At 35.3% G+C, this 12,307-nt stretch overlaps 1 protein-coding gene across 1 annotated transcript; it reads left to right on the forward strand.

Annotated features, from left to right (window-relative positions):
* Positions 1 to 1,650: 1,650 nt before the first annotated feature.
* On the forward strand, positions 1,651 to 10,653 carry LOC145212245 (eukaryotic translation initiation factor 2 subunit 2-like). The gene is made up of 9 exons (XM_080080303.1): positions 1,651 to 1,739; positions 1,874 to 1,984; positions 2,787 to 2,824; positions 7,669 to 7,773; positions 8,412 to 8,552; positions 8,723 to 8,871; positions 9,270 to 9,326; positions 9,383 to 9,468; positions 10,250 to 10,653. Exons 1-9 carry the CDS (start codon positions 1,694 to 1,696, stop codon positions 10,426 to 10,428), a joined length of 912 nt encoding a protein of 303 aa, XP_079936429.1. The 5' UTR covers positions 1,651 to 1,693; the 3' UTR covers positions 10,429 to 10,653.
* Positions 10,654 to 12,307: the final 1,654 nt, after the last annotated feature.

Raw genomic sequence — 12,307 nt, forward strand, 5'->3', positions numbered from 1 at the left:
GTCATGTTTGCAAAGTTATAATTTTCCATTACTTAATGGTTAGCCCAACCAAAATGCCAAATGATGGTTTGAAAGCACGTGACCGCTACACATTTGACCCTTTTTAACATTTAAATTGTTTGATTCTAGCAGGTTACTGGTTTCTACATGGTTACCTGATTGTATCCTGGATGATTTGAAAAAATGTATTTGGGGGTTTCACGAAAGGGGAAAAATATTACATGAGAACTTAAAGTCGGAGAAGGTTATCTTAATACCAGTAGGTAGCGTAAAGAGCACTGGTGATTACCAATAAATCTGTGAAATTCTGACAGTTTGATTAAGCTATTGGTGGTGAGATTTTTTTATAACAGAGAAACTATCTACAAAACTCAGTTTCCCAAACTTTAATTTAATTTCTAACTCTATTCCCATGTAACGTCAAACTTAAAAATATGTGTTCTTTACGCCACTTATCGGTATTTAGCCAACTTTGTCCGATGTGAGCTCATGCGTACACAGCGCCATGCGGCAACCATGAAAAGCGTGTTGCAAATTGCATCAGCCAATTTTTGAACAGTGATTTTTAAAGGGATTTTGTTTGTTATGAATCAAACTTCTGCGATCGTGTTTCAAAATATATTTTTCAGCCTTAATGGAATGACTTTGTAAGAAATTAAGTAAAATAAAATGTTATTTATTTGTTTACGAAAAGAAAAAAGGACTGACTAAAAAGATGTAAACCCGTTTAAGTGACTTGCGTAAACAGTAGTCTTTATTAGGAAATCAGGATTGTATATTGTACTACATCCTAACATGCGCATCAGTGTCAAAAAATTAATAATTTTTTTGGGTGTTCAACTGTTCATTGGGTTAAAGTTAAACCAGCGGTGCTTGAATTTAATGCCGAAAAATTATGTAGCAGATCACTTGAAAAACATATCTGATAATAAACAAGTTGTGTTAAACTTGTAGTTGATATCAAATGGTGCAAATAATTTGAACGCTGTCCATCAAATTGACAACTTGAATTGAGATTTGAGAAAACGATGGGAGTATTGTGTACTCTCAAATAAAAAAGGGGCCACTCTAAAATACGCAATCTACGCAATCTATACGCAATCTACTAACAAAAACCAACTAAGATGTTGATGGTTAGTGCTATTAGGGTCAGGGTGAGGGTTTGTGATACAAATAACTTTATAATTTAATTTCAGATGCCTTTCAGGTCTAATTTTCTCTACAAGTGTTAACATGCAGTACCATACAGTGTTTAGTACCACTCTTAACGCATATGTGAATATTAAGCCCAAACTGGACATCTAAAACTAAATTATAGTGTTAATTTTATTATAAACCCTCACCCAGACCCTAAACGCCCTAATCGTCAACATTTTTAAAAGTTGCATACGTTTTATAAGATTGTGTACAGATTGCGTAGATTGCGTATTTTAGAGGAGCCCATAAAAAAGTGTGTTTAATATCTGTAGAACATTCTTATTTGTTTAGTTTTCACAAATAAAACATTCTTATTTGTGAACCAATCTTGCAAAACATCATGCCTAAATGAAGTTTGTTTGGATTAGTAAATGTAACCAAAATTGTTCAAACCTGATTTTGTGTGTTTTTGGTGTTTTTATGGTGTTTGAGCTGCCAGTAACACAAACATGTCTTGATCGTTTTATTGCAGTAGATGTTTTAAAATATTTAAATAATGAATTCAGAGGAAATTCATGCCAAAGCCACATTACCAGAAAATGGTATGTTTATTGTTACATATAAAACCAATCATAACTATATGACTAAAAGTATCAAATGAATGTATTGCGAAAACTGGATTATATGCTTTTGAGTTGATGGTATTTTTAGGAGTAACTTATTGATTGATCTATAGATCCGCTAGATGAACTTGATCTTTCCAATGTGAAAAAGAAGAAGAAAAAAAAGAAGACCACATATGATGTAGATGCACAGGCAACTGCTTCCAAAGACATTGACCCAACAGGCACGTTATTTTATTGTTTAGATCCCTTTTTATTAAATCCTGTTTTCTTTTTTTGCTGTCTGTCCAACGTCTTTTGCCATAAAATGTTTGATTAATTTGGATATAACATTCACAACTAAGCTTATGTTAGATGTGGTTGTCATCTACTTGCATAATTTTACAGGACTGTTGTATGGATAACTGTGTTCCAGAGTTGTTAATGTTTTTTTAGTACTTTGGCAAAATCTTCTGCTTCAAGCAAGGTGAATAAAATATATAAGTTACGGTACTCGGTGGTCCCAATGGACACAAAGAATAAATGGGAAATTGGTGATTAAATCAGTAAAATTGGTGTTTATCAACTTGTAATAAGTCGAAATTTGCACAACGCCCTTAATTTTGTGCATTACAAGAGAAAAGGGTTTTACAACACAATGGAAAAATGACCTTATGCCTCTTAGGTAAATGTTTCTAGTGACCCTATATCTCAAATATATATATCCCTCTTTGACCCAGGTTGATATATGTTGTTTGGCCTGTCCCTTTGCACTTTCTTTGTGGCATAAAAGGGTGTGAGATTCTCGATGTTAAATTTCTGCTGTTGAGCACGTGTTACAAGCTAAAAACAAAAAGGTGTGTAAGGTGTCACAAAAAGTCTTTTTTTATTAAAAGGGTTTAGATGTTTGGAAAGCTCTGGTTTACATTGAAAGTGTGATGATTTCAATAGTAACTATACAAGCAAAACATCTGGCTGAAATCAGGATCTTTTATTTGCCATTCAATCCACTACTGAGAGTATAATATGTACTTTTTATCATTTCAGACGCTAATGAAGAAGATACCAATAAAGTCAATGAAAATGTAAGTTTTGCTGGTTTGAAGCCTTTGGCCAACCGATCCTGGGATTATTTTCTGCATTTTTTTCCCCACAGGTGTATGTTGATTGATTTGCATAAATTATATTAAAACAGCTGGGGCGTAAAGTTTTTTTTTTGCTCGCAGATTGCAATCATGTTGATATTTTAGGCAGCCATCAACAGGTATGCTGTACATAGATATTATGCTGTACAATAACAATACTAGTTGCTTTATTGCTTGTTTGAAAGCAGTATTTACGAATTGCTTTAAAGCAGTATATAAAAGCAGTACATACGAAATGTTTAATAGCAGTACATAAAAAGTTTGTTTTATGTCAATAATCTGTTATTGTGGGCATAGGCGTAGCGTTTTAAAAAATACCGGGGGTGCGACTTTTGATCATCGGGGTTGATATCTATATCATGTGCAGTATCTCTACCGTTTGATAATTTGGCGGTATGGGACTGATTAATATCGATACCTTGTAAAATGTCATTTCTGTCACACTGTTTTGCAAATAGTCAATTGATACAATTTCTTAGTGTGGATGGGTCGTTTGCTGTGCGTCTGAGAACATATGCCTGTACCGAAAGGACGTTTTTTTGAATCAGCATTTTTAACCACAATTTAGTTTTCAAGTAATTTGTTATAGCAGGAAATAAATGTAAAAGCAATTCTTGTTTCAAACATAGCCGACCCCTATACAGACACCCTAAACAGGAAAATTTTACAAACAAGGAGTTTTATACTTGATTAAATGGTGCTAGCAACGTGTTTCAAAATTTTTTTATTTGAATTGACCCATTTTTTTGAAAAAAAAAAAAAAAAAAAAAAAACTGTTTTACCCCAAAATATTTTTTTTCATGTTTGTCCTTATGGTTATACAACTGCCGAAATACAACTCCAATTTTGTTAAATTGAGGGTACGCCTAGCTAGGCACTGACTTGCCATTAAAAATAAACTATTTCATTAGTGACACTGTGGCCGCTTCTTTGTCTTGCTACTCTGGTCAATAGATGGTCATTGCTGTCCATCCTACTGCATGTCAACATATACCGCAGGTCAAAATATCAATATTGTGAAACACATTAAAGAATGATTTTGTATAGCTTTTTTACAATGTTGGTTCTTAATTGTCATAATCTGTAATATTTTTTGGGTTATCAGGCCAAGGTTAAACGATCTCATAATTAACTTAGGGCATTAATATTTTGGCCGTGAGCTATAGCTTTAAGTCCTGCTTGCAGAAACAGTTTGGTTGTTAAATGCCAGATAAATATGGGAACCTAATTAAAATTAGTTAAAAAATTTGTATCTTATACGGCAGGGGTCACTAGTGATGCGCCGCGCCGAGCCAGAACCCGAGTACTCGGTACCGAGCATCGCTATTTTTGGTGCTCAGTGCTCGGCCGAGCAGTTGCACAAACTGACCCGAGCATTAAATTTGCATATTCATGCCCTGCTAACATAGGTAACTAGTGTTCGAAAGGGTGTCTATGAACAAAAACAAATGATTTTTTTTAAATGTATTAGATTGTGGAAAAACGTGCACTTCTGAGGCCTGTAACAGCTTAATACACCGCTGGTGACGTAAGAGGCCTTGTAGAGCTAAAACGTAGAAAGGGGATTTTTGTGACGTCATAATGCACCGAGCGTGCTCGGCCGAGCATTAACGTGAGATGCTCGGTGCTCGACCAAACAGAACATTTGCAATTTTGGCACATCCCTAGGAGTCACCAAACTTTTTTCACTGCGGGCTGGTTAAGTTTAACGATACTATTTGATTGCAATGCTTTAAACAACGACATTGAATTTCTAATCAATGCGTTGTCTATTTGGTTAAAAATATTAAATTGTAGTCACTGCACCAATAAAAAGTAAATGATGTGGGGTCGCCTAAACTTTTTCTGGGGTCGCAATAAGTCGCCAAATTTAATTTATTGCATTTTAAAATTAATGACAGAAAATGAAACTAATATTATGTTCTTTTAAATCGCAACTTTTGCTCTTGTTTTGTAGTACAGCTTACTACCTCCTGTTGCAATTAAATCGTGGTAGTGGAAAAACAGAAAATGCCTTTATGGGTTTGGACAACGTGTATTATGACTCAACACTATAAGTTTGTATTATTTAAGGTGACACCAGAATGAGTGGATAGTTATTTATGCAACGTACCCAACTATGCCAAATTTTTCTAATCCCGTTTTCAACCATGTGACTGTGTGAAGCAGGATTTAGTGCAATGAGTGTATTGAAAACGAAACATCGTAATCAATTGGAAGTGGAGCATGACATGCGGTTAAGCTTGTGCAAAGTCAAGCCGTGGCTTCAAAAACTTGTGGACAGTATACAGGCGCAACCATCTCACTAACAGTGCAAATTAAATGTTGAACAATTTGACAAGTTTGTGTTCCGAAAATTGGGTTTATGTCTTAAATGAAACGCCTTAAAAACTTTTTTCGTAATACTTTTGTATCGCCATATTTGTTTGTAATTATGTACAGTTTGTATAATTGTTCTTTCGGTTCAGCATTACTAAAAACATTTTTCTCAGTGTTGAAAAAAAATGGGGTCGCATGTAAATTCTGATTTCATTTTTAATTAAATTGGGGTCGCCTATAAAAAAGGTTGAAGACCACTGGCCTATCTAATCAATGACATGCCTGGTTCTACTGTTGTTAATTCAGTCACATTGGCGATTGTGATGCAGTAATTGTCATTGTAAAATGGTAATTGTGCTAATTCATTCACTGCATAATAATGGTAGAGCTACTGACACTGAGCATAGGCTTTGGCCAGATCTGAGAACTTCTGGTAGGTGGCGCTACAGAACATAGGCGTTTATGGTGCTGACTCAGCAATTATTCTTACCATAAACCCAAATTGCTGTAACAGCACCATAAACGCCTATACTCCGTTGCGCCACCTACCAGAAGTTCTCAGACCGGGCCAAAGCCTATGCTCAGTATTAGTAGCTCTACCATTATTATGGGCCCCCTTCCATGAATATTGTTTTTGTCCGTATTTTTTTTTCTTTTTTCTGTCTAACGCTGGTTTGTGAGACGCGTTTGATCAAGAAAGAGTGCTTTAAATTTATTCAAATGTTCAGAGATGTTAATTAATAATCCAAATTTGATCCTCCTGAAGTTTGACCACGATTGACCCAGCGGTTCACCCACAGGCCCCCAAAACGTAATTTTTTTAAAACGGGTGTACTGACTAAAGTACAGCATCTTGGAGTTTCATGCTTTGTTGTTTGGTGCAAACGTGCAATGTAAGATTTTTTAAAGAATTTTGTATCTTTTTTCGGATTCACCCATTTTTCACCCTTTAAACCCCGAAATATTCGGTTTTAGTTTTAGGCCAGAAATAGAAAAAAAAAAGGTGCAGAAATTTTTAAAAATTTTAACACTTGTTTAAGCAGGGTACTCGTTTAGTATTTAAAATTTTGCCAGTTACCTTTACAACCCATAATATGTGTACGCTATCAGTCAGATATAAATCCCAAGCCCAAGGGAGAAATTCACTGGTTTACGATTAAGGTGGCAGAGCGGGAGTGCTCAGCTTGACGTCCGGACAGACGTTTTACGAGATAGTCGTTTGGGTGATTAGAAATCAGCTGTTTTTTTGTGCAGCAATGCTGTGTCGTTTTATTGAGTTATCACGCGTTTTGGTGAAGGTTTTACGCCTAAGACGCAATTTAAACTCGATAAACGTACTTCGGTTTCATTTATGTCAGGCAAAACGTCGTTGATCAACATAAATATGAAAAAATAAACTTTGAAAAAATTAGTACTTAAGTCATGTATAAATTAGGCTAAACGGTATTGTTGACTGTTGTTAAAAACAGTGTCAAAAGGTCATTAAACGGTCGTTTTTGCGAAACAAAGTTAAGTGAAAAACAAGTTGTTATGTATACCTTTGTAGCAAACGACTTTTACTTTTTTATATAGTGTATAATGTAGGCTAACAGTTACGGCTTTCTAGTAAAATTTGTGTTTAAAAACTGAACTTGAACGGCAATATCAAGGTCAAAGCAAGAGATTAAATTGAAAGTATTTTCCCAGTTCTTTTTTTACCGATTTTTTGTAATTATGGGTCCCCTTCCCTGAAGGGGACACATAATGTTTTTGTCTATATATATATTTTTTTTCTTTCTAACGCGGATTTGTTCCCACGTTTTGGTCAAGAAAGAATGGTTCAAACTTTTTTAAATTTACACACATTATAGATATTGGTCAAAAGATGGTCCATGTGAATTTTGACCCTGTTTGATCCCTCGGTTCACCCACAGCCCCCCAAAACGTGAATTTTTTAAAACGGCTATACTTGCTAAAGCAGATGATTCTGGAGTTTCATACTTTTTGATTGGTACATTTTAAACTATTTTGTAACTTGAAGTTGTATATATCCAGTTTCACCCCTTTACCCCCAAATATTTGTTTGTTTGTTCACATGTTAATGCGTGACCTCAAAAGTTTAGGAACCCCTGGTTTAACGCAACACACCATTGCAGTTAAGATTACATGAAATAAACAACTTTCGAAGCAACTCTGTATCCTACTCCCAAAAATAAGCAGTGAAAATCTTTCAGAATCTAAATTCTCATTTGCCCCAAAATTTACCCCTAGTCAACGTGCAGACTTGTCAATTTACTATACGTACTGATAACTTGAAGTTCAGGTTACTGTATGGTTTCAGTTGTGTAAAAATTTGTACATAATTTAAAAAAAGGAATTGACACTTTCAAGTAAAAAAGAAACAACATCAAGAAAAAAAAGATTTTTAGCGAAAGTGTACTGGTACATCTCTAGCTGAAGTAACAATTATAAAATATTCCTTAAAGGTGTCTCAAGTACAGGCAGAAAACAATGACTTGGAGGATTTAGATCTTGGATCAAAAAAGAAAAAAAAGAAAGTCAGAATTATGGAGGAAGATGGAGAAAACAATGTAAAAAAAATATCTGTGTTTTTGTCTGTGTTTTTCCGTCTAGTGCTGGTTGGTTTTACTTGTTTGTACAAGAACGAGTGCTACAAACTTTTTTAAATTTACACACATGTTAGTAGTTATACAAAGTTGATTCTTCCAAAGTTTGACCCTGGATGGTCCAGCGGTTCACCCTCATGCATCCAACACCGGAAATAAAACAGCTAAACTTACTAATGTGCATTATTCAGAAGTTTGCTACCTAGTTGGTTAGGACAATGGGAATTATGTCAAATGATTTTGTAACTTTTAGTTGGATTTACCCCTTTACCCAGAAATATTTGTTTTTAAGGTTAACAGTCCTTCAGGTCAGAAGTACAACAGTTTTTTGTAGGGCATTCCTTGTTTTGTTATGAAAAATTTAAGTCTGATCGGCCCACTGGTTGCTTTTACATCCTATATCTGTGTACGGTGGACAGTCAGACACTACGGCAGAATTCCCAAGATAGTGATTCACTGGTTTCCAATTGTGGGGTTTTAATGCATAGCAGAAGGTCCTCTGGTTTAACCATTATTGCAATCATATTGCTAAATATTGCAATAAATGTTCGAAAAATGCATTTTGGGCACTTAAAACAAAACTGATTGTGCTAAAAATACAGAAAGAGCCGGAGGATCTGGATCAACTACAACTGGACAAAAAAAAGAAAAAGAAGAAGGTAGTTGTTGATATTGGAGCTGAGGAAAGTCTTGCAGAGCCAACATCATGGGTTGGGGTTGACAGAGATTATACCTATGATGAGGTAAATCTAAAGCATTGGCTTAAGCCCAACTTATTCTAATTGTGACTTTTGTTGTTGAATTTTTTCCCCTGGGAAAACTTTAGCTGTTATAACAATTCTCAACTTTAAAAGTTAATAAACGGTGCTTTTTTTAAAAGAAAAAAATATGATATTAATTATGTTATTTCTAGTTATTGACTCGAGTATTTGACATTATGAGACAAAAGAATCCGGAAATGGTTGCTGGTGAAAAAAAACGTTTTATTATGAAACCACCACAATGTGCACGAGTAGGCACGAAAAAAACGTCTTTTGTCAATTTCACCGAAATTTGTCAAACGTAAGTATATACTTTTAAAAATGCATGGTACAATGGCTTTTGCTGGCCACAGGATTTAATAAATGCAATACCACCATCTGATAAAATTTATTTCTGTCAAAAGTTTTATCAAACTGAAACAAGTATTTCATTACCAAAACCAACACTTAAAAAGCGTCAATAGGCTTTTTTTCCGTTTTTGAGTAATGATAAAAAATTATGGCACAATTATACATGCCAAAGATATAATCAAAATCTTTTTAACTATTTATCCTCAAATAGTACAGAAATAAAACGATGAAAAAAATATAAAAATATGTCAAACCTGTGGTACTGTCGATGTTTTCTTTTTTATCACTTTGTATAGTTGATGTTGGTACCAAAAATTATAACGCTTGAAATTGCTCTTTGTTGTTTAGACTCCACCGACAACCTAAGCACATACTTGCTTTTATCCTTGCTGAACTTGGGACTAGGTAAACAATGTTTAAAAAATAGTAGCACCATGCGAACAATCTTTTTCATTTTAAAGTGGTTCTGTTGATGGCAACAATCAGCTAATAGTTAAAGGAAGATTTCAACAAAAACAACTTGAAAGTGTTCTACGAAGATACATAAGTACAAACATTTTTCTTTTCATTTCTAAATTTGTTTTTGTTGTGCAGATATATTTTATGCATTGTAAAGGGTGTTACTCTATACTCAGGGTTTGCAATTTTCTGCTTGCAAATTAAAATAGGAAGGTTTACAGAAAAACATTTTGAAAAAAAACTTAAGATGTTAAGGAATTTTTAATTTCGGTTTGTACATTAGTTTAAATCAGGGTTCTAACTGGTGGCAATTGTGACAACTTTCAGAGTTGGGGGGTGATGTAAAAATTCCTAATTGTATAAAATATATACTCGACTTGTGGGATACGCAATTGCAAATTTACAACCGGTTTTTATTCGTCACACAAACTAGCACCTGCCACAAGAAGCAGATCAATTTAAACATGCTCCTTATTGAATAAGTTGTGTTTGCTGGTGATTATCTATGTTTTTTTGTGATCTCGAGAGCAGGGATGGGCAATTGTATAACAGTATATATTGCAACGAACCCGATTTCGCAAAAAAACGTAGCCAATGAGTTAAATGAACTAACCGAATAAGCTGTTAATGGGGCTATTTCATCAGATGTCGTTTCTTCCATCTCAAAAAGGAAAGTTTTTTAATTTGACACGTGACAAGTATGTACACATCATTTCCAAATTTAACTGCACTTAGAACAGCTTATACTTAATGTGTCTATCATAGTAATATGTTGAAAGCGCAGTGTGCTAGCTAAACTCAATTATATGCCTAAGTTATTGTGAAAAGTGCCAGACAGACAATCACTACGGGAGTAAATTTTGTTGCAGAGGAATACGTGACGTGCCACACCTGCCGATCACCTGACACGATATTGGAAAGGGATGTTCGACTACATTTTCTCAGATGTCGTGTTTGTCAATCTAGATGCTCAGTTGCTACCATAAAATCCGGATTCCAAGCGGTTACTGGCAAACGAGCCAGGATTAGAGCAAAGGCCATGTCTTAAGTGTTTGTTTGTAATTCATGTGATTGAATAACCAAAACTGTCTATGTTAGTTTGTTGGGAAAGTTTTTGTGGTCTTCGCTTTACTACAGGACATGTGAAGATTTTTTTTAATCCGGATGATATCACTTTGATTAATCGTGGCACGTACCAACGCTACAATATTAGCTATTTTTGCGTGTTACCAGTACAAACAGGTATGGTGGCTAATAAACTATACTTGCTACATTTGCATTGTAAAGTTCCTAATTGGCCTTTTTAGTCTGACTACGGTAACTAAGCTATCATATTACGTCACTTAATTTTAAGCATAATCTTACGTTAACATGAACAATGTGAAGTCCTGTTTGATAAAATATTTTGCCTTCCTTGTCGTATCGGTACACAACTTGTTTTCGTCCGTTTTCCCATCGCCCCAACACATTGGGTAGGAACGAATGCGACCTACCCAATGTGTTGGGGCGCCGAAGCGGCTTGCAGACCCGAACGTAGACATTATTAGGGTTGGATCAAAACTTGCAAATTATATAACCAGTAGCGTTTGATTTCCTGCTTGCAGATGAGACAGCAGTTTTGTCGGGTGTCCCAACAATCGAACCAAAAGGATGGTTTGTATGTTTATTGAGTTTTACGAATAGGCTAAAAAGTTGTTTGAACTCGGTGTATTCCGTCGTTGCCCACAAACAATAAATAAAAATGAAACAAACAGCAATTAACGCCTGACAAGTGGTTTGGTTTCTGTGCGTTTTTTGTCATAAAATGTCTCGTATTCTGACGAATCTTGTCGTGATTACTTCGCAAACCCTGGTCGATCAGTCCATATAGGTTACTATTTTGTAAGTACCGGTAGACCTACTAACAAACAGAAACTTCCTTTATATTTTAAGCCAAATCAGGTCAAACCTAAAAGCCACTTTCCAATAGATCTTTTAAACTGAACCTGAGGTAATAATCTTGGTGTCCTAGATCCGTGCTCTTCAACCGGTGTGCACGGTGCACCAAAATATGCATGGGGTGCACCAGTAGGCTACAAAAAGGTATAAGGGTGCATCAGAAACTTTTAATAAACCATTAATATTTGACTTTCAGGATATTAGAAAAAAGATGTAGGTTTCAACTGATGTATAAATGAACCTCTGTATTTAAAAAAAAATGTTGATCTCTAACTTTTGTTTCGACATGATTATATGAGATATGCATAATGATTTTTCATATCGCTCTTTACCTCAGTTTACCTTTTAAGCAGGGAGTCGAGCCGGAACTGAACCCGAACCCGCGAACCGGTTTGAGCGGTTTATTTCATTAAACCCGAACCGAACCCGAACCGCTAATTACGATTTTCTAAAAACACGAACCGGAGTTGAACCCCATATTTTGTTTGGCGTTGGACCCGAACCGGAACCGAACCAGTAAAAAATGCAGTCTGTTTTATATGTTGTGATTTTATTCAAAACTAATACGCGAGATAACACTTATAGGGCGTGTCAAAAATTACAGTGCACGGGCAAAATTCTTTTGGAGTTTGATAAGGCCAGGTAGATGATGGTTAGAGTTAAATTGACATGAATAAAAATTGAACCGGTTTAAAAACCGCAAACCGGTTCGGACCGGATAATTTGCCCGAACCGGAACAAAACCCGAACCCGAAAATATACATTTTTAAAAACCTGAACCGAACCCGAACCCTTAAAAACAAAACAAAGTGAACCCGAACCGAACCTGAACCCATATGACAAGCGGTTCGACTCCCTGCTTTTAAGTAAACAGGGTGCATGAGTTCGCCATAACACCTTTAACGGTTCGCCAAACCTAAAATGGTTAAAGAGCACTGTCCTAGATTATCACACTCCAGAACTATATTTGTAAAATGTAGCCTAAGCTG

The sequence above is a fragment of the Phallusia mammillata genome, chromosome 1 (assembly GCF_965637545.1).
Source record: "Phallusia mammillata chromosome 1, kaPhaMamm4.hap1.1, whole genome shotgun sequence".
In the NCBI taxonomy this organism is placed as follows: domain Eukaryota; kingdom Metazoa; phylum Chordata; class Ascidiacea; order Phlebobranchia; family Ascidiidae; genus Phallusia; species Phallusia mammillata.

What these genes read in the sequence shown, in the direction of transcription:
- LOC145212245 (XM_080080303.1), top strand. Translation starts at nt 1,694, where the DNA reads ATGAATTCAGAGGAAATTCATGCCAAAGCCACATTACCAGAAAATG. An exon ending in CAAAGACATTGACCCAACAG is followed by an intron (nt 1,985 to 2,786) that starts GCACGTTATTTT and finishes TTATCATTTCAG; the next exon opens with ACGCTAATGAAGAAGATACC. An exon ending in AGGAAGATGGAGAAAACAAT is followed by an intron (nt 7,774 to 8,411) that starts GTAAAAAAAATA and finishes CTAAAAATACAG; the next exon opens with AAAGAGCCGGAGGATCTGGA.